Source organism: Cibotium barometz, chromosome 10 (assembly GCF_041138505.1).
Source record: "Cibotium barometz isolate CiBa-2024 chromosome 10, ASM4113850v1, whole genome shotgun sequence".
NCBI lineage: Eukaryota > Viridiplantae > Streptophyta > Polypodiopsida > Cyatheales > Cibotiaceae > Cibotium > Cibotium barometz.
The window spans coordinates 37693022-37717087 of NC_141055.1; the positions used below are offsets into that span (position 1 = coordinate 37693022).

At 44.6% G+C, this 24066-nt stretch overlaps 1 protein-coding gene across 3 annotated transcripts in view; it reads right to left on the reverse strand.

Moving 5' to 3' along the window:
- Positions 1-2812: 2812 nt before the first annotated feature.
- The window catches only part of LOC147634866 (uncharacterized), a 49032-nt gene continuing 27778 nt past the window's right edge, over positions 2813-24066 (reverse strand). Inside the window, exons 2-4 of one of the 3 annotated variants that reach the window (XM_086804069.1) lie at positions 5723-5918; positions 3430-3449; positions 2813-3319 (exon numbers count right to left, since the gene is read on the reverse strand). In XM_086804069.1, coding sequence (XP_086660195.1) covers positions 3289-3319; positions 3430-3449; positions 5723-5918 — 247 coding nt within the window. In that variant the 3' untranslated portion in view covers positions 2813-3288. The other 2 variants (XM_086804067.1, XM_086804068.1) reach the window with 2 other exon arrangements.

Here is a 24066-nt window from a genome sequence, read left to right on the forward strand (position 1 = left end):
AAACAAATATTAATAGTGTTGAATGAAGGTTAATCAACTACTAAACTTGCTAATTGCAAAACAGAGATGGATTACACAAAAGGAGGGCCACGTAACACCTAGCCCCTCCTAACCCTTACCCTAATCTTCCAAAGCCCCACAACAATCCATGGCTCCCCAAGGCCCAAACAAACACTTACCCTTCCTAGTCATCTGCACGTTCAATTAAGAGGTTAAGATAACATAGTGAAATATTAAAATCTAAAAAAATGGACGTAAACTTTACATCAGTGACAACTTGCAACCCGTCAAGTATTGTTGCAATGGCTTTGTGGATTGTGTGCCAAAAAATGGAAAGCTGCAGTATGTTGGCAAAGAATAAGCATGCCCATAAATTGGTCAGCTTGAGGGATGAGATGTTGTATGGCCAAGGTAGAAGTAAAAAATAAGAAGGAACGTTGGCCCATGAAGATGCTGCTAAGCTCGAGGCCACCCATTAGGCATGGACGGACAACTTTTCCCGCCCGTGTTGCTAGACCATTTCTTTTATGTAATTCTTGTGTTGGGTTGGGGTCATTTCTTCCAGGTTTCGTTTGTAAGCTGATAGACCAATACATTGCTAGTGGTGCAATCCCTTCTCCACCATTTATGTTTACAATTTCACCTCTGACTGGCCCAAAGTAGGGCATGTATTCAGTTGTTGAATGTTTTTGGGTCAATTTCACCTGTGTCTGGGCATGTATTAGGTTGTTGAATGTTTTTGGGTCAATCTGCCACCCTCCAACTCTCTCATATCCTTCCACGGCGTTGTTTGCATTGCCATTCCAAACAAACTAATTGGTTAATGTGTTGTAATTAATTGTATTGAGGTAGCACCCCATGTCAGCCAGCATGGCGAGGCAATGTCACAGTTGCTAACCTTGAGTAGACCATGGATCAAAATGATGTAGCTGGTTCTGTTGGGCTAGTCATTATCATTTTTTTCAGCATTCATTTATGTCGCCTTTATTTTAGCAAGCCAATCGATCAATACATTTTCAGTGACAACCTCAGGATAAATTCCCTTCTGCATCATCTTAACTAACATAGTATGGATTAAATGCCTTGAGCAAACAATCTATCATGATTGTGTAAGTTTGTGTGTTGGGGTGGAATCCCCTGGCTATCATTTCTTTCAGTAATTCCATGGCTTTTTTAAATGTTTTCCCCACCTTATTCAATCAACATTGTGCAAGTGACAATATGCGGATAGCATGCAGCATTGTCTATTTGTAATTCCATGGTCTTTTTTTTAATGTTTTACCCACCTTATTAAGCCAATCAAACAACGTTGTGCAAGTGAGTATATCCGGATAGCATGCAGCAATGTCTAGAAATTAATTTCATATGAAGAGGGAAAACGTCACCTTCATTTTCATTCAATAGGAGATGTAGAAGACAACTGTGGATTTTGGTATTGGGTTGGTGCTTGCTCAATTGTTTTCCTCCTTGCTAAGTCAATCGATCAATACACTGTGACAGTGTTAGGTGTGCAGCCCTTGTTAATCATTGGAGCTTAGCATGGAGATGGCTAAGTTAGTTTTTCCTACCGTGAGTAGGACATGTACTGTTGTAGGGGTGCATGTCTAGCTGATAACCCATCGCAGTTCTAGAGGCTCATTCACCCAAGAGAGCCAATCCAACGCCATGTTGAAATTGATAGTATCTGATTCACAGCTGTTATTTATCATCCAACCAATAGTACAGAGAGCCTGTTGCCTCCAGCTGCCTTGACATGCCCCATCAAAGCTCGAGCTTTGCTAATCTTCCCGACTTTGAGGTGCAGCAACGCATTGAGAAGGGCAATGTGAGTCTTAGAGGAAGGCAAGGTCAGAAGTTGTTTAAGCCTCCGCTTTTGCGTTGCTAAAAAAGAGCGCATTGATTTTCATAGCACTGCTCACTTAAAGATGATTTTTGATACCATCAAATATGATTTTTTAAATTATAACATTACATATGATTTTGAATAAGATGATTCCATTAAACATGATTTCTTAAATTTTTAATAAGATGATTCCTATCAAATCTAATTAAAATTAACACCAAGTGAGAAAATGTCCTTCCTTGTTTTCCAAAATCATTCTTATGCTGAAAACACTACCCTTCTCCTTTGAGCGTGGAGTGAGCACTATACCTCAACATTTCCAAAATCATTCTTATAGATACAACACTCAATCATGCATATAGAAGCTAAGGATAGTATTATACACAGTTCAATGTAAGAATCAAGAGCACAGTTCTTCCTTTCACCCTTGAGAAATCGAAACTAACCTTTGGTCCATCATTGATAACCAGGCACTGCAAGATGATGTGACTATACTTGTTCAGCATCAATGCTACCGTGAATAATTTTTCGTTACTGAGCAACTATTGATTATTTTAGCTGTGCTTCCAAATATGGTGGCAATAGGATAAGCTAGTAAAGAGAGCAAGTTATGCTCAAGCATTGCTGAACTCCTTTAAAATGTAGAGATGAAAACAAAATGTGAACTGGAAGTAAGTCATCACGACAGACAACAATCCAACCTCAAGTACCAAGTGTAATAACTATTCTTCAATTGCATGGATCATCAAACCCACACCAAAGAAGTACAGCTTGACAACCCTCGAAATTCAAGGGTGGTCAACCCCACATTTTCATTTGAAGGCTCAAAAAAAAGACTGCATTTCCTCTTACAGAGGTGGGAAGGGCATGCTACTTCTTTTTGTCAAAGCCTTTGTTTGGAAGGGTAAATTCTTTTCTACCTCTTTTCTGAATTCTAGGCAGGCAACTTGAGACCTCCTCCAACAGGAATTTTGAAGACCGAATCCATGATAAATATTTATACAACGCACTATAATGTTTATTTGTGAAGGATACTTGATCATAGTTTGTTGCAGACTTACAAGAGGGAAAAAAGGGCAGGGTGTGCATGCACACACACAGAATATGAGCATCACTAAAATCGATAGTATTTTTTGGAAATTCAATGAACTGCAGTTTTGGTGTGCATTCATTTGATTCACACTAAACAAGAATCACCTCCGTGTTCCTCTTTAATACAGTTTATTTAATCACGGTCATAATTTTGACAAAAAAAGATCCCTGCATAATTGCTGACTTCAAGCAGCTATGCTGCAGAGAATGGCCATACAGCAAACCTAGACCTCTGCAAAATCCGATGTGTGAAAGAAGGCTGCTCATCTACAGCACTATAATAAAGCTTCCCTTTGGAAGGTATATGCCTCCCAAAGGCATCCTTCAAAAAAGTTCACCTGTGACTTCAGAGCTTAAAATATGTGCACAATATCATAGGCAAATCTGAAAAAAATTAAGGAAACAACTAGTTTTAAGCAAGGTAATTAAGAAAACAAAAGTAATGGCCTGACTAATGACCCAAGAGAAACTTGCCAATAGTAATGGAAGGATACGTCCAAAATAGTACAAATGACTGCAAGCACATACAAAGAAAGAGATTAGTAATATATAAAAATATAGGAAGGGACTACTACAACTACCACAATGACAGCACAAATAAAAATAATCAAAGGGAGAACGCAAAGAAAAACTTATGCCAAAATCAAGTTTGGATAATTTGGCCTCAAGAATAGGCTTCGTGAATTTCTGATGAGGACTCAGAAAACCATCACATCATCTCCCCTTTTCTTTTCTTAGACTCCGCATGTCAATGAGTGGTGGTCCACCGCAAGCCTTTTTGTCCTACAACTCCATTTGGTTGTCAAGAACATGACAACCTCATATTGAAACCATTCCAAGGAGGTCATCTGCATGGCCACAGTACACGTTTAATGTATTCACTGTGTTTCGGCCATTGTATGCCATCATCTATTTTTCAATTTAGAAGCGATGAGAGCCACACATTGGAGATGATAGAATCCAAGAAGGAGCTACCCTTTGTCACCATTTGGTCCTCACTCCCTTTCCTGAATGGTGTCCAGTGAGACTGGATGTCCATCTAGCCAGGAACAAGCATTGAGAATGAGTTTACATGCATTTGCACTACTCATGTTTACATGCTTGAGCAATGGATTTCTGTTAGTAGTTTGACTTGTTTTTGTGTGCTGCCTGAGATGTCGTGTAAAGCCCAGCACTGTCCCATGCCAGCAAGTGAGAATGCTTTTGTGTGTTGGGAAGTGATTAATATTTTGCAGGGCTCTAAAGTGATGCTAGAAAGCCTTGTTGTGGACTTGATACAAATTTTATGTGTGCGTACACTATTAACGTGGGCACCCGACACTTTGTGAAGTTGGGCATCCTCTACCTGCTTTTATACCAGGCGCCGTTCTTTGGCCTTGTATGTGTGCTCAGGATCATTGTGTGGGCTGCCCCCAACACTTAGCAATGATTTCCCTAAATGACCACCTACCCAACCTACCACCCTCTCCAAAACACTCCCTGGAGGAAGGCGCCTACCATTCAGCTGCTCTCCAGTCCCCTCTCTACTGTTGTACAACCAGATTTGTTACAATGAATCAATGAGTGATCGTCACATGGAAAAACAAACTAGCTACCTAGACAAAGCCATCATAAAAGAGGAAAAACAAACTAGCTACCTAGACAAAACCATCATAAAAGAGACTATGTTACAAGGACCATGTTACAAAGTAGCCCTGCAAATGGGCGATGGTTAGGAAAAATGGCTCACATACAAAGAATGGAAACGGGGAAACGAGTTTTTATGGGTGGAAACGGCTGTTTCCTGTGACAATATCACTTGGGAAACGAGAAACGGCCATGGAAACGGATGGGGTCCTGAAACGGAGAAACGCGTTTCTAGGGACTGAAACGGCCATTTCCTGTGACTATGACCACAAGTCCATGAAATGATCGAGTCATGGGAAAAACTAGCTACCTAAAAAGTGATCATGTGAATACTAAGTTACAAGGTAGCTGTGTGACTGAAGCATTTGATGAGTAGTCCATACTATGTATCTCAAATACAAGTACCAATACAAATGAAGAGGAGAGGAGTCGCACAGTTGAGCCTGCATCTATGACCTCATACAGACTCTCTACATCCACTGCCCGAGGGGGAGCATCCGTATGTCTAGAGAATCTCTCTGATCAGGAGCTACGGCAGAGAGCGGCAGAGAGAGAGAGAGAGAGAGCATTGCTTTGTAAGATGGGAGACCTTCTTAGCATACAACTTAAGAAGTGCTCTTCCTCTGGCCCAATTAATCAATGTAAATGCCCGACTATGTGAAAGTATGCATCTTTTTTGAGCATTTCATGAATACATCTGATTTTATTGATCGCCTGCCAACTATCCACAAGAAATTTAAATAGAAAGGCATTACTAATGAGGTTAGACTACTGTTAATTAGCAACCTGATTATGAAATACTTAGTACGAATGGAATGCATGTAAGTTGGTAAACAATATGCTGGTGTACAGTCACCTTAAAGTTGAGAACACTCTTATCCATAATCTGTCTAAAAAAGGATAAACTTCATTAATAGGCATGTAGCTAAGAGTGTGGCTAGTCCTATTTGGTACACTATGGCTTTAACCAGATGTACTTTTTCTTTCTTTTTTCTATGAGTGAATCTGCTTCCCATCAACATCTTGTTTCTGCATACATCTTATCTCAGCAACAATGATTAATGATGGAAGTGTGTGCATTCTATCGAAGAAAAAACACATAATTTGATGATTTCTTCCAGCAAACAAGAACTTGTGAACAAAAGAAACCGTGTAACATACCATTAGGCCTGCAGTTAAGCCATCTAATATGACACGATTCCAGGAATCAAAGTATTTATTGATGTGGAATCGTGCTTTAAGAACCACAGCAGCTGAAGTGACCATCATGATGACAAAATAGAACAAAAATCCAGTAATGCCTGTGAGACCCAGCACCCCTGCAACCACCCCTCCCACGATCGACAGAAAAGTGCGGCTGCCACAAGAAAATCAAGTAAAAACCCTCATGAACCCTTAGACACAAGAGAAACAAGCGGCACAAAAAACCCTAACCAAAATTTCTTAAAATAAACTCTAACAAAAAAATTGCCCTAACCAGGCAATAATTAAAGGCAGCAGAAAATCCTCACATAGACATTGATGCAGCTACTACCAGCAGCAGGAAAGAGAAACAAAACCCTAACTAGTCAAAAGAAAATCCTAGCAAGATTTTTAAAAGATCTAACTAGAGCAACAACAACCAAAACGCAAGGTTAAGGATTCAATATTGGCCTGCCGCTCTCCTCTTGGCCTGCCTCTCTCCTCTTTTGCTAAGATAGAAAGAGTGTTTTTCTATATGAACCCATGACATTGTTTGTTACATCCTGAGAGGCCTAGGGTTAGCACTAGGGACATGTACAGTCATGTGCATCCATTCATTGTGATGCTCATAGACATGTATATTCTCATTAGCAAATATATGGGAAAATTTAGGGGCAGATTTAGAGTGGATTTTGCAGCCCTACAGGCTCTTAGAAGTGCCAAGACATAGCCCAATGGTTGGGACACCTTTTGGGCATAGTTTGGACACAAAATATGACTTTTTGGACAATGTTTTGTAAGAAAAATAGGCAAAACCGATTTGATTATAAATTCATACCTTTTCCCTATAAATAGGATCATTAGGCATTCATTAGAATCATCATTCAAAGATCAAGAGGATCCATCTGTTAGAGTCTGCAAGGTAGCAAAGACACAGTGGTGGATCAACATGAGCTTCTCTTGTCCGATTGCAAGTAGAGGGCCGTAGGAATCTTTGGTATGCATCATGAAGCTATGAATCAACAAGATCATTGTATATATAGCATGCTTTGGCAATATATAGTAGATTAGGTCTATCTCTCCTTCTCTTTTGTGTCTTTGCTAAACATAGGATTAGCATTAATCTTCTTTGCTTAGCGTTAATCATGAACACCCATGTTACATTGGTATCAAAGCTTAGGTCATCCTAAGACAACCTTTAGCTTACGTTTTGTGCACGCTGAATTAGGGTTTGCGTTTTAAGGTTTGCATGCCAAAATTAGGGTTTTCATATTTTGCATGAGTTCAATCCTAGCAATAGTGTTTTCAGTCCTAGATTCAATGTGGAAAGCGGAAAAACCAAATTAGGGTTTCTATTTTTAGGGTTTCAACCCATTTTTGCATGTAGCATAGGTTGCATGTAGGGTAGAATCTGCACAAGACTTAGCCTAGGTCTAACCTAGGTAGAAAAAGACTTCTTTTGCTCCTCCCTCTACCAACACCTGACCTTGATGGATAGTAATGATGCTTGGAAAGAAGACTACGACGTGAGTATGACCTTGATGGACAGTAATGATGCTTGGAAAGAAGAGTTACGACGTGAGTATGAGACTAAGACAGGAAGATGAAGAACGACACAAAAGGAAACAAGAACACCAAGCCCACTACAAACAAATCATCGCTAAGTACAAGCAACAACTCATAGAAGAGGACCCTCGGCAACGCAAGAAAGAAGCACATCAAGTAAAGCTTCAGGAAAAGGCGTGTCAAGGCCAACTTCTATACGAGCAAAAATGGGCACAGCTCAAGCAAACATGGGAACAGTTCATGCCAGCATCAACAAAGGCCAAGGAGGAATCAACTAGGATTGTGAAGTAACCCATGACCAAGAGCGTTGACGCAAACGGAAAGAGAGCTTCTAAGACAAGAGTTCTCAGGAGACATAATCACAAAAAGAGGTGTTTCCGAGGAAGTGTCATTACCCGGGATGCACGTGCCAGAGCTGAAACCGGAACAAGAACCGTAACCGGAAACGGAGCCAAAGCTAGAGCCAGTAGCCAGAATCAGAACCACAGATCAAGCAGGTGGATCTTTCCAACTCCTATTTGGAGGAGGATGAGGTCAACCCAAGAGTTTCCAAGGAAGTGGATCTCTCCAAATCCTATTTGGAGGAGGATGAGGTCGCCCTACAGTTGCAGAGGAGCTTCCAAAAAATCTCTCCGAATCTTGTGAGGAGGAGTAAGAGACTACATGTAATTTAGAAGATCCAAAGACCGAGCCAAGAACTTAGTTAGAGAGCTTGAGAATTGAGCCAATGGATATGAAGTGTAGTCTTCAATTGGACCGGAACGGAATCGGAGCAAAGATGTATGGATTACCCCAATGCTCCAAGCTTAACAGGAGGGGACGTCGTGCATCCGTTAATCATAATGCTCATAGACATGCCTATTCTCATTAGAAACTATATGGACAGATTTAGGGGTAGATTTAGAGCGGATTTTGCAACCCTACAGGCTCCTGGAAGTGCCCAAGACATAGCCCAATGGTTGGGACACCTTTTGGACATAGTTTGGACACAAAATATGACTTTTTGGACAATGTTTCGTGAGAAAAATAGGCAAAACCGACTCAAGTGTGAATTCATAACTTTTCCCTATAAATAGGATCATCATGCATTCATTAGAATCATCGTTCAAAGATCAAGAGAATCCAGTTGTCAGAGTCTGCAAGGTAGCAAGGACACAATGGTGGATCAACAGGAGCTTCTCTTGTCCAATTGCACGTAGAGGGCCGTAGGGATGGTCTCTCTCTCCTTCTCTTCTGTGTCTTTGCTAAACATAGGACTAGCGTTAATCTTCTTTGTTTATCGTTAATCATGAACACACTTCCGCAACGCACGTTACATGTACTAACCCAAGATTAGGGTTAAGGACTTACCTCGGGTGTGGAGACCTAGAGGGTTCACACGTGGACTAAGGATGCTAGCAAAAAGAGGTCTAGATTGGCTAAGAGCATATAATTAATAGCCTAGGACTAATAATGGCTAAAAGCTTATAAATAAAGCAGGAAAGCAAATAAATAAAGTGTAAGCCGTGCAACAGTGACAGACTCAGCCACATATTTAAGAGATAACGATATAGAGAGAGAAAGGAGAGAGAAGAAAATAGGGATCTTGCACAATACACCACACTGAGCAGGGAACAAGCTCCGCAAATTCATATCCCTTCGGTCTTTGTTGGCCTGTTGAGTGTAGGCCTCCTGCACTTTAGCCAACCTGTCTTTTACTGACTCCAAAATCTCTTGGTAAGACTCCGTCAATCTGTTCGCTTCAGAAACTTAAGACGAGGTTATGGTCAATATCGACTAGAATGGTCTTCCAAACGCTGGTTCATATTAAGTCTTGCCAATAGCTAAAGAAAAGGAATCACCCAAAACAGCTTAAACTAAAGGCAAATACGATTCCCACTTACCTTGCTGGTCGTGGACATAACACTTCAGCACATCAAAGGCCATCTGGTTGTAGATTTCTATCCAACTATCCGTCTGTGGGTGAAATGCACTGGAAAAATTCAATTTAGTACCAAAGTTATCAAACAATGTCCTCCAAAAATGACTGGTAAACTTGGCATCTCGATTTCACACTATGGTCTAGGGATTCCGCCAATCGGGTACCAATGTCGAATGAACAAATGGGCAACATCTTCGGTGGTCACATTGGCCCTGCATGAAATAAGCATAACAAATTTGCTAAATCTATCAACTATAGTCAAGCACTGATGAGTATTACGCTTACCCGGACTGGGAGGCAGATTCATGACAAAATCCATCGATATAGCTTGGAAAGGTCCCTCAGGAATTGGTAAGGGCTATAAGAACCCTATCTTCTTCGCACGAAGAGCTTTCACCTTTTAAAAAATATCACATTGTTGCACATGTGCAAACACATCTTGCCTCATCTTAGGTCAATAATATTACCGTTCTAACTTCTCCAAAGTCAAATTCATGCCCCGATGACCACCAGTAATGGCGTCATAGAGAAGAGCTGCCCTAAATGACTTCATGACACACAATCGGCCTTTGTAGAAAAGCCAACCATCGCGTATCAAAAAGTGGCATGGTCTTGTGGCATCCACTGCATGTTTTCGTTGTGTACCGAGTTCCTTGGAATCCGTGTACATGTGCTTTATGTCGTCTAGTCCCGTACCAACAAGGTCGAGTCTAGTGGTCTAAATCAAAGTCACCTGTCCCTTCAGGCTCAAAGCATCGGCTACTGGATTGGCCTTTCCTAGAAGGTGCACAATCATACCACCAAATTGCTGGAGTATCTGGCTCCAACGGTGCTATCGGTCACTCCACTGTGCACTTAGCATTGTCTAAATCCAACGTAATGCCTCATGGTCAGTGTGAACCTCAAAGTCACGGCCATAAAGAAAATGTTTCCAATGTTTCAAGGCTTGAATAACAATGAGGAGTTCTCGATCGTAGACCAAGTAATTCTTTTTTGTGGACAGTAACTTACGAGACATGTACGCCACTGGATGGCCATTCTGTTGTAATACACCTCCAATTGCAATGTTACTCGCATCGGTGATCACTTGGAACGGCTCGTCCCACGAGACAAGCGCTAGACAAGGCGCTTCTGACAAAGCCACTGTCATGTGCATGATCAATGCCATGTACCTTCTCAGGGCTAATCCAAAAGGGGGCAGTCAGTAAAAGATCAGTAGAACCAGAATTTAGAAGCCTCAAGAGCAGATTCGGTGGTGGACTTGGAGCAAGGCATGGAGATCATGAAGGAGGATGCTGTCGGCTGGTTCTAGGAGCTGTCGGCTAACTCCAGAGAGCAAAGGGGACTGAAGCGCATCCAGAAGACCAGGCTGTGCTGCGTTTTTGGATTTTATGCCAAGGCTGCTAGCCGACTGATGGTCGGCCAGCTCTCCAAGGAATTAATGGGCCTATAAATAGGCTAGGAGACTCATAGTTGTATTCATTCAATCCTCTAGGGATTGGGTCTCTAGAAGTCCCATAGAGAGATAGTTTTGGGTGATGTTCACCTTTTAGAAGAAGGCAGCCTAGGGCTGTGTGTAGGAGTACCTTTTTGTACTATATCTATATACTGAATTTCCAGCACATCTCTCTCTCTCTCTACTCTCTCTCTATATCTGCGTTTTGCATCAGATGGTTTTCCAGTAGTGTTTAGGACTGAAAGAAAACTCCCAGAGCTTCCGCGTGTTACATTGGTATCAGAGCATTAGGCTCAGCAAAGCTAAACACTGATTCAGTCCCATATGATGGTGTACAGGTCCAAGGTACAAGAAAGTACACGGAGACGAAGCCTAAGGCAAGGAACACAGAATCAGGAAGAGCTCCCAGGAGGTTTGTTGGTGGTGTTCCACAGTGCCAGAGGGGATGACAGTCCTGTGAGCCATATATGTTCTAGGGCAACGGTCCCAAGGGAGGCTTATCCTCCAAGGGTGATGTGAGAGTGCCAAACTCATTTCTCAAGAATGAAGACCAAGACAGTGTTCAAGGTCACGGCAGGAATGAATTGTGGACTAGATGGAACACATGCATAGATCTTCGTCTGAGACAGAGTGGTTTGGAGAACAGGCCGAGCTTTCAGAGAAAAGGGTTGCCAGGGATGGATGGATGACAGAGGGACTTCGGGAAAGGATTGGGATGATGACAGTCATCCAAGAGCAGGTTGGATTCTCGTCATCAAGTTTAGCAGAGGGGGATGTCAGAATCTCTGGTGGACTTGGAGCAAGGCATGGAGATCATGAAGGAGGATGCTGTCGGCTAGTTCTAGGAGTTGTCGGCTAACTCCAGAGAGCAAAGGGGACTGAAGCGCATCCAGAAGACCAGGCTGTGCTGCGTTTATGGATTTTATGCCAAGGTTGCTAGCCGACTGCTGGTCGGCCAGCTCTCCAAGGAATTAATGGGCCTATAAATAGGCTAGGAGGTGTTGGGGTAAAGGCGTTATGCCCACCCTTATAGTGTGTACAAGCCCATAAGTTATAGTACATAGTACACTTAGTACTTTTAATGTACTAAGTGCACTATGTGTACTAGTGCAATATACATGTGTGATAGGGGAGTCACACACTCATGCCTCATGAATTGACTTATCCCCACAACTCTCACTCTCTCTCTCCCCCTTGCTTCTCTGTGTATGTCTCCCATGAATGAACTCTAACCCTAATTCAGTTTCTCCCTTCAACTGGTATCAGAGCCTTCAGTTCCTTCGAGGAGAAAGAAGTAGGATTTTCTTCAGGTGTTGCTGAGGACAAGCAACCTGCAGCTACTCACTAGCGCAGTTCAGAGGAGGCATCCCGGCAGTAGTGCAGCAGCAGGAGCAGAAGCAGGTTGACTGACGCCCAAGACAAGGCAGGGGCTGCTGTGGCAACCTCTGATGACAGTCACATCAGAAGAGGTAGTCATCACCACCACTCAACAGAACATATTAGGCGAAGGCGCCAGCGCTAAGCGAAGCGAATACTAGGCGAAGCCTGAGCGAAAGCTGGCGCTAGGCGAATACGTGGCCGCACGGGGCTGCTTGTCAGCAAGCTCTACACGGCGCAGGCAAACACGAGCGAAGCGCACAGCGCTAGGCGAATACGTGAGGCGGGCGTTGAGCGAAGGCTGCTGGGCGTTAGTCGTCGGCTGGTACACGCAGGCGGATAGGCGAAGGCAAACGCAGCATTCGTGCCCAACCAGCAGCGCAGGCTGGCCGCTATCGCTGGACGTAGGCAACTGAGCCAGGCGTGCCCAGCCATTCAGGCGCCTACAGCCGCCAGGCGTTGAGCGTGGAGGCCTGGTCGTGGGGGTCAGCCAGGTGCAGCCACGCTGCCCAACAGCTGGCGTCAGGATCTCTTCTGCCCAGCAGCACTCGATGATCTCTCTCATCAACAAGGCACTCTTTCTGCACCAACAATCTGCAGCAGCAAGAATTGCCCCCATCTCCTGCAACAGCCTGCAAATTGAAGGAAAATCAGAAATTACAAGGTATTTGCCTCAATTTTTTTTTGGGATTTGCAATTGAGCAAGTACAATCAACAATTGAGCAGGTACAGGTGCCAAATTGCTCAAATTTTGAGCAAAATTGGCAAAATTGGGTGACATTGGTCACAATCAGGATCAATTTGCAGGACATTGGTCACAATCAGGATCAATTTGCAGGAAATTGAATGTCAAAATTTGGGGCTTTTGATGTAATTGTGCAATTAAGCACTCATACATGCTGTATGATGTGAAAAATCGCACATTTGGGTAAAATTGCAGCAAATTGCAGTGCAAATCAAGGGGCTTTTGTGCCGATTTGGTTGATTTGCATGCAGGCAATCGCATTTGATGCTGTGGATAATGTGTTGATGCCTTACAAGCACTCAATGTGCCTGTAAATCAAGGGGCTTTCATGTATTTGATGTATATGTGGCCAGGGGGAAGCATCGTGAACACTCTGGATGCCTTCATGTGCGTCAATGTACCATGTATGATCAGCAATTGATCTTAAATCAAGGGGCTTTTCAAGTTTGTATGCTTGTTGAGCTTGGCAAAGCAGCAGGCAAGACATTTATGCCTTGAATCCTCAAAAATCAGCTTGCAGTCAAGGGGCTTTTGCCCAATTTCTGTTCGGGACTGTTGTATGCAGGGTACAGGACTGTAAAAGATTGTACTTGCTGGTACAGATTTGGCACAGCTTTGTGCATGTTTTGGCATGGCTGTACACTGTTTTGAGTGACCAAAAGGTTCAATTTCAGCTGTTGTACTTGCCGGTACAGGTTTGGTACATCATTGGTGAGCACTTGGTACTGCTGTACAGCACTTTGGAAGGGCAAAAGAGCACATTTAAGATGCTGTCCAAAATCTGCAGCAACCAAATTTTGGTGTTTTCATCACATAAAGTGGGAGAAAAGTTGCATTCTTGCTTCCGCAGTGGGAGATAAAGCTTGGGAGAAAAAAACTGTGAGCACTTTGTGTGCTTTTGGTGCAGTGTTTGCACACTTGCAGGGAGTCAGGCATTGACAGGTTGCATATTGCTGTGGCAACCACAGGTGAGAGCTCTTCATTGCTTCACATCAAGAAGCTTGAAGGCTCGCATAATTATGATATTTGGCAAACCCAGTGCTACAATGTGTTGCTCCAAAAAAAGCAGCACAAGCCTATCAAAGAAAGGGGTGTGATGCCCGCTTCTCTTACTGCTGAAGAGTGGGAAGATATGGATGAGCTGGCAAGATCTACTATCATGTTGTCTGTGTCAGACTCATTACTTTTCAGCATTCGTGAAGAGAAGACAGCTTGGGGAATGTGGCAGAGATTGCAGGACTTGTATGCCCAACAAAGTGCCTCAAGCAAAGTGTATTGGTTGAAGAAACTCATAGGTCTTCAGATGAAGGAAGGGGCATCTATGACAGCCCATCTCAATGAGTTTAATGGTATTGTCAGCCAAGTTATAAATCAAAAGTTGGCAATGGACGATGAGTTCAAAGCCACTTTTTTGTTATGCACTTTGCCAGAGAGTTGGGACACATTCAGGACAGCCACTAGCAATTCGAATGCTATGCTGTCATATGCAGATGTTGAGGGTGCTCTTCTTCAAGAAGAGATGAACAGGAAAAACAACTCTGTTGGAAAGTCCAATGCAATGAATGCACGTGGGAGATCCCAGCAAAGGGGGAAAAGCCAAGAAAGGGGAAGGAGCAAGTCTCGCTCCAAAAAGGATTTGGAATGCCATTATTGTGGCAAGAAGGGACACATTAAAAAGCAATGCTACAAATGGAAAAATGATCAAAAAGAAAAGGGAAAAGGCAAAGACAAAGACAAGGATGAAGCCAAAGATGTAAAGCCGAAGGGCAAAAGTGGAGTCAAGATTGAAGAAATCAATGTGTCACATGCAGGTGGCAGTGAGGATGAGGTCCTCTTTACGTCTTCACTTGATGCCCATTCACTTCTTACAGGTGGTCATGGTATACACTCATGGATCATTGATTCAGGTGCCTCCTTTCATGTCACAGGTTGCAGAGACTTGTTTGTCAGGTACACTGCTGGCAATGAAGGAGTGGTTTATTTGGGTGATAACCATGCATGCAAGATTCTTGGCAGAGGTGATGTGAGGCTTGTATTTTCAGATGGCTCACAGCTTATGCTCCATGATGTCAGGCATGTGCCTGAGATCAAGAAGAATCTGCTTTCTACTGGACAGCTTGATGATGCTGATTATGTTACCACATTTGGTAGTGGAAAGTGGAAAATTAGTAAGGGCTCACTGGTTGTTGCCAGAGGCTCTAAGGTGGACACTGTTTACTTTATGCATGCAGGTGTTTGTCACCATGCTAATGTAAATGCAACCGAGCTGCCGGAAATTTCTATGTGGCATAGCCGGTTGGGACACATGAGTGTCAAGGGAATGGAGCAATTGTCTCGTTTGGGTTACTTGCCTTCTCTAAAGTTTTCAAGTTTTTAGTTTTGTGAGCATTGTATATATGGTAGGCAACTACAGTGCCCCCACAAGAAAGCACTTGGACAGAAAGATGCTCAGTTAGAGCTTGTGCATACAGATGTATGTGAGATGCCTCAGCTTTCTTTGGGAGGGGCAAAATACTTTGTGTCTTTTATTGATGATGCCACACGCAAGGTGTGGGTCTATCCTCTTCGTTTGAAGAGTGATACATTCTCAGTGTTTGAGAAGTTTGTTGCTCTTGTTGAGAATCAAACTGGCAAAACACTGAAGGCTTTGCGTTCCGACAATGGTGGAGAGTATACGTCCAAACAGTTTCAGGACTTTTGTGATGCTAAAGGCATCAAGAGGGAGCTCTCTACTCCTTATGATCCTCCACAAAACGGGACAGCAGAGAGGATGAACAGGACCATACAGGAGAAGGTCCGTTCTATATTGTCACATGCTGCATTACCTCATGGTTTTTGGGCTGAAGCTGTTATGACAGCCGTTCACCTTATAAACAGGTCACCTAACACGAGGCTTGGTGGGAAAGTGCCAGAAGAAGTATGGACAGGGAAGCCTCCGTCATACAAGCACTTGAGAGTGTTTGGTTGCGTTGCGTACGTGCACATACGCAGGGAAATGCGCACCAAACTTGATCCTAAGTCTCACAAATGCATATTCCTAGGATATGGTGACAGAGGTGAAATGGGGTATAGACTTTGGGATCCCATGAATAGAAAGATCATACGCAGCAATGATGTCATTTTTGATGAAACATGCATGTATAAGGAGCCTGCAAGGCAACAGGAACCTGGCAGAGTCATCTTTGATGATGATGGACATCATGGACAACAACAAAGGGCTGTAAATCAGCCATTACAGCAGGAAAACCAGCCCTTAAATGGTGCTGAAAATGGTCCAAATGGACAGCCAGAGATGGCAGAAGATATCCCTATGGATATACCACAGTTAGAGGATATACCGGGCATGATTTTTCAGCCTTATGGCATGGAACAGGAGCCACCAATGGGTGATATGCAGGCTGGACAGCAACCTGCAAATGATGGTCATTGGGTACGGAGGTCCACAAGACCCTCCAGAGCCCCTGACAGGTTTGTTCCAGGGGTTGACTACTTGATGCTCACTGACTGTGGGGAGCCCTCATGTTATAAGAAGGCTTTACAGAGGGCAGACAAGGCTCTTTGGGAGCGTGCCATGAAGTCAGAGATGGATTCTCTGCACAAAAATGGAACTTGGAAGTTAGTGCATTTACCTGCAGGCAAGAAGGTTTTGCCATGCAAGTGGGTATACAGGCTCAAAGTTGCACCAGATGCAAAGCCAAGATACAAAGCCAGGTTAGTGGCTAAGGGCTTTAAGCAGGAATATGGTGTGGACTTTGATGAGATCTTCTCTCCAGTGGTCAAAATGACCACACTTAGAGCTGTGTTAGCTTTGGTTGCACATGATGATCTGGACTTGATTCAGATGGATGTGAAGACTGCTTTTCTTCACGGTGATCTCCATGAGGAGATATATATGCAGCAGCCAGAGGGTTATGCAGTGGGTGGAAAGGAGAAGCTTGTGTGCAAGCTGAAAAAGAGTCTTTATGGGCTCAAACAGGCACCAAGGGAATGGTATCATAAATTTGATACATTCATGAAATCTCAGAAATTCAGGAGAAGTGACATAGATCACTGCTTGTACACCAAGAAAGCTTTGGATGGCAGTCTATTGATTCTCATTTTGTATGTTGATGATATGTTGATTGCCGGGAAATCTCGTAAAGAGATGGATGCATTGAAAAAGAGGCTGCATGAAACCTTTGATATGAAGGATTTGGGTGATGCAAATCACATCTTGGGTATGCGGATACTTCGGGACAGAAATCAGCATGTGTTGTATTTGTCTCGGAAGGAATACATTGGCAAAGTTTTGCAGAGGTTCAATATGGACGGGGGGAAGAAGACTAGTACTCCTTTGCCTCCATATGTGAAACTCAGTGCTATGGACAGCCCACAGTCAGATAGAGACAGGGCTGATATGGCCAAGATTCCGTATGCTTCAGCTTGTGGCAGTCTCATGTATGCCATGGTTGCTACTAGGCCGGACATTGCATTTGCAATGGGAGTGGTTTCTAGATACATGGCCAACCCTGGCAAGAAGCATTGGGAAGCAGTGAAAGGTGTCATGAGATACCTGAAGGGCACACAGGATTTGTGCATTTGCTTTGGCAAACAGGATGCATTAGTGCATGGTTACACGGATTCGGATTATGCCGGTCATCCAGATAACCGGAAGTCTACTACCGGTTATGTATTTACATTCACAGGAGGTGCTGTGTCATGGATATCCAGGATGCAGAAGTGCACTGCCTTATCTACTACAGAGGCCGAGTATATTGCAGCCACAGAGGCTTGCAAGGAGGCATTATGGCTATCTCGGTTAGTGGTTGATTTGGGCTATACAGGGGATATTCCATTGTTGCATTGTGATAGTCAGAGTGCCATCCAGTTGGCAAAGAACCCTGTCTTTCATGCAAAGACGAAGCATGTGGATGTGAAGTATCACTTCATCAGAGAGGTGATAGAGAACAAGCAAATTCAGCTTGTTAAGATTCATACGGATGACAACCCGGCTGATCTGTTGACGAAGAGTTTGCCTCCGGAGCGGTTTGCTCATTGCAGACACTTGATGGGCATTGGATGAGGCCATTTTCAGCCTTGATATGGCCTTGTATATTATCATGTACATGCTGAATTTTTCTTTTCCTTTCCTTAAGGGCACTTTGCCTTTAAGTGGGAGGTTGTTGGGGTAAAGGCGTTATGCCCACCCTTATAGTGTGTACAAGCCCATAAGTTATAGTACATAGTACACTTAGTACTTTTAATGTACTAAGTGCACTATGTGTACTAGTGCAATATACATGTGTGATAGGGGAGTCACACACTCATGCCTCATGAGTTGACTTATCCCCACAACTCTCACTCTCTCTCTCTCCCTTGCTTCTCTGTGTATGTCTCCCATGAATGAACTCTAACCCTAATTCAGTTTCTCCCTTCAGGAGGCTCATAGTTGTATTCATTCAATCCTCTAGGGATTGGGTCTCTAGGAGTCCCATAGGGGGACAGTTTTGGGTGATGTTCACCTTTTAGAAGAAGGCAGCCTAGGGCTGTGTGTAAGAGTACCTTCTTGCACTATATCCATATACTGAATTTCTAGCACATCTCTCTCTCTCTACTCTCTCTCTATATCTACGTTTTGCATTAGATGGTTTTCCAGTAGTGTTTAGGGCTGAAAGAAGACTCCCAGAGCTTCCGCGTGTTACAGCCACCTTGAGGTTCTTGAATGCCTCCAACGTTCGTGGAGTCATTCGAATCTGCTGCCTTTTAGTCTTGACTCCCTTAGCAAATCAGTGAGATCCACCGAGGTCAAAAAACTTGTCTGTGAGAGGAGTATGCCTAGCATATATCCACAAAGGATTTGATGTCATAAGCAGTCTGTGGTACTTCCCAACAATTGATAATCTCAGCCACCTTGCTTGGAACAAGTCGAATACCTTCTACACTAATTATATATCCAAGGTAATGAACCTCAAACCAAAAAAAATCCGACTTCTTCTCATTGACGTAGAGCTCGTTGCTTTCCAGCAACTTCGGGACTTCCTCCACATCAATGTTATGCTGCTCAACAGTAGCTGAAAATACCAGTATGTCATCCAAAAATATGAACACACACTTTCCAATCAATTCCCGAAACACCCACATCATCATGCAGTTGAATGTGGCTGGGGCATTCGTCAAGCCAAAGGCATGACCACAAATTCATAGTAGGCCCATTCCGCGTACGGAAGACTGTCTTGGGAATGTCCCCCTCAACAATTCTCACCTGGTGGTATCCACTCTTCAAATCAAGTTTCAAGAACACCTTAGCCCCATTCAGCCTCTCGAGAATATAGTCTATTGGAGGCATCGGGAATCTACTCTTGATAGTCGGCTTATTGAGTGCACGATAATCAACACACAAACGAGAAGACCCATCCTTCTTCACAAACAGGATCGGTGCTGCAAATGGCGACACACTGGGACGGATGAAGCAAGATTGCAATAATTCTTGGAGTTGGCTTTTCAACTCCAATTCCTTTGCCTTGGAAAGGCGATCTGGAAACTTGATTGGGGGTTCCGAGCTTGGGAGGAGGTCGATCTTGTGGTTCTTCATTCTGGACAAGGGGAGCTAGGGAGGGAGATTTTCTCGAAGAAAAATCCTCTCGAACTTTTCATGGAGAGCCAAATACTTCTCGGAAGCATTGGCCACCGTCTGGACAGTCTGGATGTAAATCATCGCACAATGTGCGTCTTTCCTAATTGCTCGTTTAGCCTGCAACTAGCTTATGAGCAGAAAGTTCGAGATTCCTGGCTCACACTTAATGGTCATTGGGGCGTTGAACACATTCCGAATAATCTGGAAAGTTTGCTTGTCCCACTTGACATCAGGAAGGAACTTGTGAAACCACTGAATGCCAAAGATTGTGTTTGCTCCTACAAGAGGGGCAACCATAAAATCACGCACAAACTCTATGCCTTGAATGACTAAATTTAGCACCTAGAGCTTCAAACTTGACGCTCATCATCATGCCTGTGCTAAAACCGTCAACTTGCTTGTCCACCGAAGTCAGGATGAAATGGGCACGCCGAGCGGCCTGTTTCGTGACCACATCCTCCGTGCTGCCGCTGTCAAACAAGACCTCGACTCTGGCCACCTATGTAGCCAAAGGTCTTGAGCAATTCATTGCGCTCATACTCCTGGTCATGGACGCCCTTCTGCTTATCTTCGAGCTCGCGACTAATGATTACTCCAACCGAAGCATTGGGATCCGAACAACTAGGGACAGCCACTGGGGTCTGTGTGGGAACTAGGCTCACCAATGAAGCCGTGGAGGCTGGGGTGGCGGTCTGTGGAGTGGTAGTCTTCTTAGGACACTCCGGAGAAGTGTGTCCTTTTGTATGACAAAAGAAAAACCTACCCTCCTTCTTGTATAGAGTTGTCTCCTCAACACTCAACTTACCACCGGTCTTGCGGCTTGCCTGCCTGAGCTTTCTGGTCTGGAGTAAGCTTGGGTGCATTGGTCGAGTTCTTGGAGCCAGATACTCCCGTGCTCTATCCTAAGAAAGACTGTGTTAGAATACGCAGCGGAGATGATGACCAGATCTGGGAACACGAGCAAAACGCAATGCAAAAAATCAGAGCACAAGAGAGAGAGAGAGAGAGAGAGAGGCGTGTAACTCTGCTCTATATACACAAAAGAATCCCGGAATCGGTACAACAATGACAAGGGGACTGGGGGGCCATTTTATATGGCCCCCCCAACAGCAATCGGCCTGCTGTAGGGCCGCCCACAAGACACAAAAATCTCCACGACTGTAAAATACACAGTCGGCCAGCAGAAAAGGGGGTTGGCTAGCATCAGGGAAGTCCACGACTCATGCAAATCAGTCGGCCACCTCCAGAGTCTCCACGATGCAGTCGGTCAGGTTCAAGGTCCTCCTGCCACTACAAGACTGTCTCCCATGCCAGAGAAAAATAGGAAAAAATGGGGGAAAAATACGGAGAGTGGGGAAAAATGAGAAAACACCTAATAAGGGCGGGCACACCCACAACAAAGGCCCTGGTGTATAAAAATAGACAGGAGATGACTTCTAACACCCCCTCTCCGCTCCTGGCTGTGAAACCAACCACAGGGAGCTGGGGTGCCACCTGAGCAAATCTTGAGATAGCGACTTCGTGAAGAGGTCCACCATACTGTCCTCCGTCGAACAGAACTCTAGCAAGATGTCATCAGCAACGATCTGTTCACGAACAAAGTGCCTCTGGATGACCATGGGTTCCTCCAGTGGAAGCCCAATCCTGCAATGAAACCTCTGCAACCTCACCACCTCACAAGCAACATCACAAGCAGCCCGGTACTCTGCCTCTGTCGTCGACAAGGCAAAAGATGACTGCCTCTTACTGCTCCATAAAACTACTCCTGGGCCTAAAGTAGATCTCCTCGTGTCCGGATCTCCTCCCCAAACTGAGTCACTCCAACCGTGGAGTCAGACTCCATCAATCAATCCCCCTCCTATGTAAAAGAGTCCATGATCCTTCGCATGCCGCAAAAACCACAGGATATGCAATCCTGCCTCCCAAAGAGTCATTTGCAACCATGAGCTCAACAACCTCATCAGGAAGCTCACGTCCAATCTGGTGTCCATCAACCAGATCAATGAACCATTCTACTTCTGAGTCAAAGAGGCATCACACTACTCACAAGGATCAACACCTAGTACGGTGCAAAGCCTAGTCTTGGAAACCTGCTGAAGACCATGCAAGGCCTTCTGAAACCCCTCTGAATCCGGAACCACAAAGCCTGGAGTATGCACCTCCTTCTACAAGTAATCAACTGCCACACCTGCCTGGCTTTCTGAAAGGCCCCCGTGGAAAGAACATCCTCATCTACAAGAGGTTCTTTGTCCCAAATACTACAAGACATCAGAGCATAAGTTACCTGTTCAGTTTCCTCTGACTGACGAATACAAGAACTACCAACATCAATACTAGAGAGTTCCTGCCAACTCTGCTGCCATCTACTGGCAAGCTATCCACCATCTAGTCCCGGAAAGCCTGCACCTGCAGCGTATCCACACTTAAGTGGCCATTACCAGACTGCCACTCATCACAACCTGAGGACCTGGGAGAGAGAGTGCTGAAAGCTTGTAAACTCCATTCTCCACTCCGCCTTCCCAAACCACCTGGCCTGTTGCTTTCTCCCAGAGAGCAACAAAATGCTCATCAAACTCCACCCGTATGCCAGTCTTGCAAACCTGATGCACTGACAACAGATGAAAACCAAGTGACGGAACATACAACACCTGGGAGGAATGCTTCCCCCCTCTGCCATCGAGAACTATCTCCATCCTGCCCTCACTGTGAACTAGGATAGTGGATGTATCCCCAGTAAGAATGTGACCAGAATACTTGCAGAGATCCTGTAAATCTGAACGGGAAGGAGTCATGTGCCTGGAAGCACCACTGTCTAGAATCCACTCCCGAGTATCCGTTGCGGAGAATCCTCCAACCTCATCCCTGCCTAAAGAAAATGAAACATCGGTGTCCATCACCTCCATGTGCACAAAAGCCGGAGTTTTCATGATTGCTGCTGGGGAATCTTCACCCTTCTCGGTCTTCCGCTTGGGACAGTGCCTCCAATAGTGACCTTTCTCGCCACAATCATTGCAGGTCCTCTCTGCCTTTAGTTTCTCGCGGTCAGCGTCGGACTTCTTCTCAAAAGACTTCTCCGAGGAAGCCTTCCCTTTGCCCGTGTTACGGCCTTTCGACCATTGGCCAATTAAGGCCTCCGAACCTCCACCCTGAGGAGGGTTCGTGAATTGCTCCTCCTGATCCAAGACCATGGGCACAAGTTCCTCCCATGTGATGGTGCTGAGCCTGCCACTCGTAATCAAAGACGAGTAAAATGCTGAGTACTAAGAGGGCAAGTGTGACAACAACGTTATGGCCATGTCCTCTGACGATATCTCCTTCCCAGCCTGAAGAACTTCCTGCTGAAGAGCCTGCAGCTTGTTAATATGCTCCTGCATCATCAACGACTTTGCAGGGCTCATAACCCACATCTGTACTTCCAAGGAAATCCTCTTCATGGGCGATACCCTGTTGTAAAGAGAGGCCAAATGCTGCCAAATACCTCCGGCCAGCGTCATATGCTTTACATGATTGATTGCCTGTGGTGTGCAGTTGAGAAAGCTAAACGAACGGACCCTAGCGTTGACACGATCCCACATCTCTGCCTGTGCCTCCCGGTCCTTTCGGATCGACGCTAACTCCCCTTCCTCTACTTCCAGCCGTGGAACCCCAACAACGACGAGATCAGCGAGGTCGTAACAGTCCAGAACAAATTCCATCATAACCTTCCATATGCCGTAGTTGCTCTCGTCCAACTGACGGTCCACCGGGAACGTGGGAAGTGTCGGGATCTTCACATGCCTCTCGGCCATCTCAAACAGATCTGCCATTGCGGGGATGTACACTGAAAAAGAGTGGGTGGGTGGGAACAAAGAAGAACTAACACTTGCAAGTGGTTGTCCAGTAAATCACCCCGCCTTCCTCTTGCTTCTCCTCTTCCCAAACAGTCCCAAACGGTCCACCAATCAACAACACAACAGTCCCCCTCTTGCTGACACAACTCCCAAGAACTATCTAGAGCCTAGGCTCTGATACCATGTCAGAATACGCAGCGGAGATGATGACCAGATCTGGGAACACGAGCAAAACGCAATGCAGAAAATCACAGCACGAGAGAGAGAGAAAGAAAGAAAGAAAGAAAGAAAGAAAGATTTTATTAACGTCTTCCAAAAGACCGAACTCGGCCTATGAGACAAATCGGAGTACATGTATGGGGTATCCTCTGTCATCCCAACAAAATGAAAAAGTACTGAATAAAAAAGCTGAATTTGGGTGTGTAGGGGATGGAGCTCTATTACTAGGAGAATGCAAAGCTATATGCATGGAGTATACAATCATGATATGCAACCTAGCTAGCTCCATCCTGTACCATACTGGGGGTATAAAATGGTATACATCAGTGAAGGGGGTGTCCACAGCTCCCTGAAGAACATGCCTGGGTGTGCTCTGAAGCGAGCCAGTCGCTCCTCACCCTCTCTGTGAAACTGAGCTCTGATCTCTGTCATCTCTCTCTGGTATAGGCGTGGTGTCCGAAAGCCAGGTGTCCTCTGTCTCCTGCGGGCTCTAAGTGTCTCTGCTCTCTGGAGAGTAATTCCCTGCCGTGTAGGGGCTGGGAGGGGTATGGATCTCTGAAAAAATGTAGTAATATGTGTCTGTCGCCCCCCCTCTG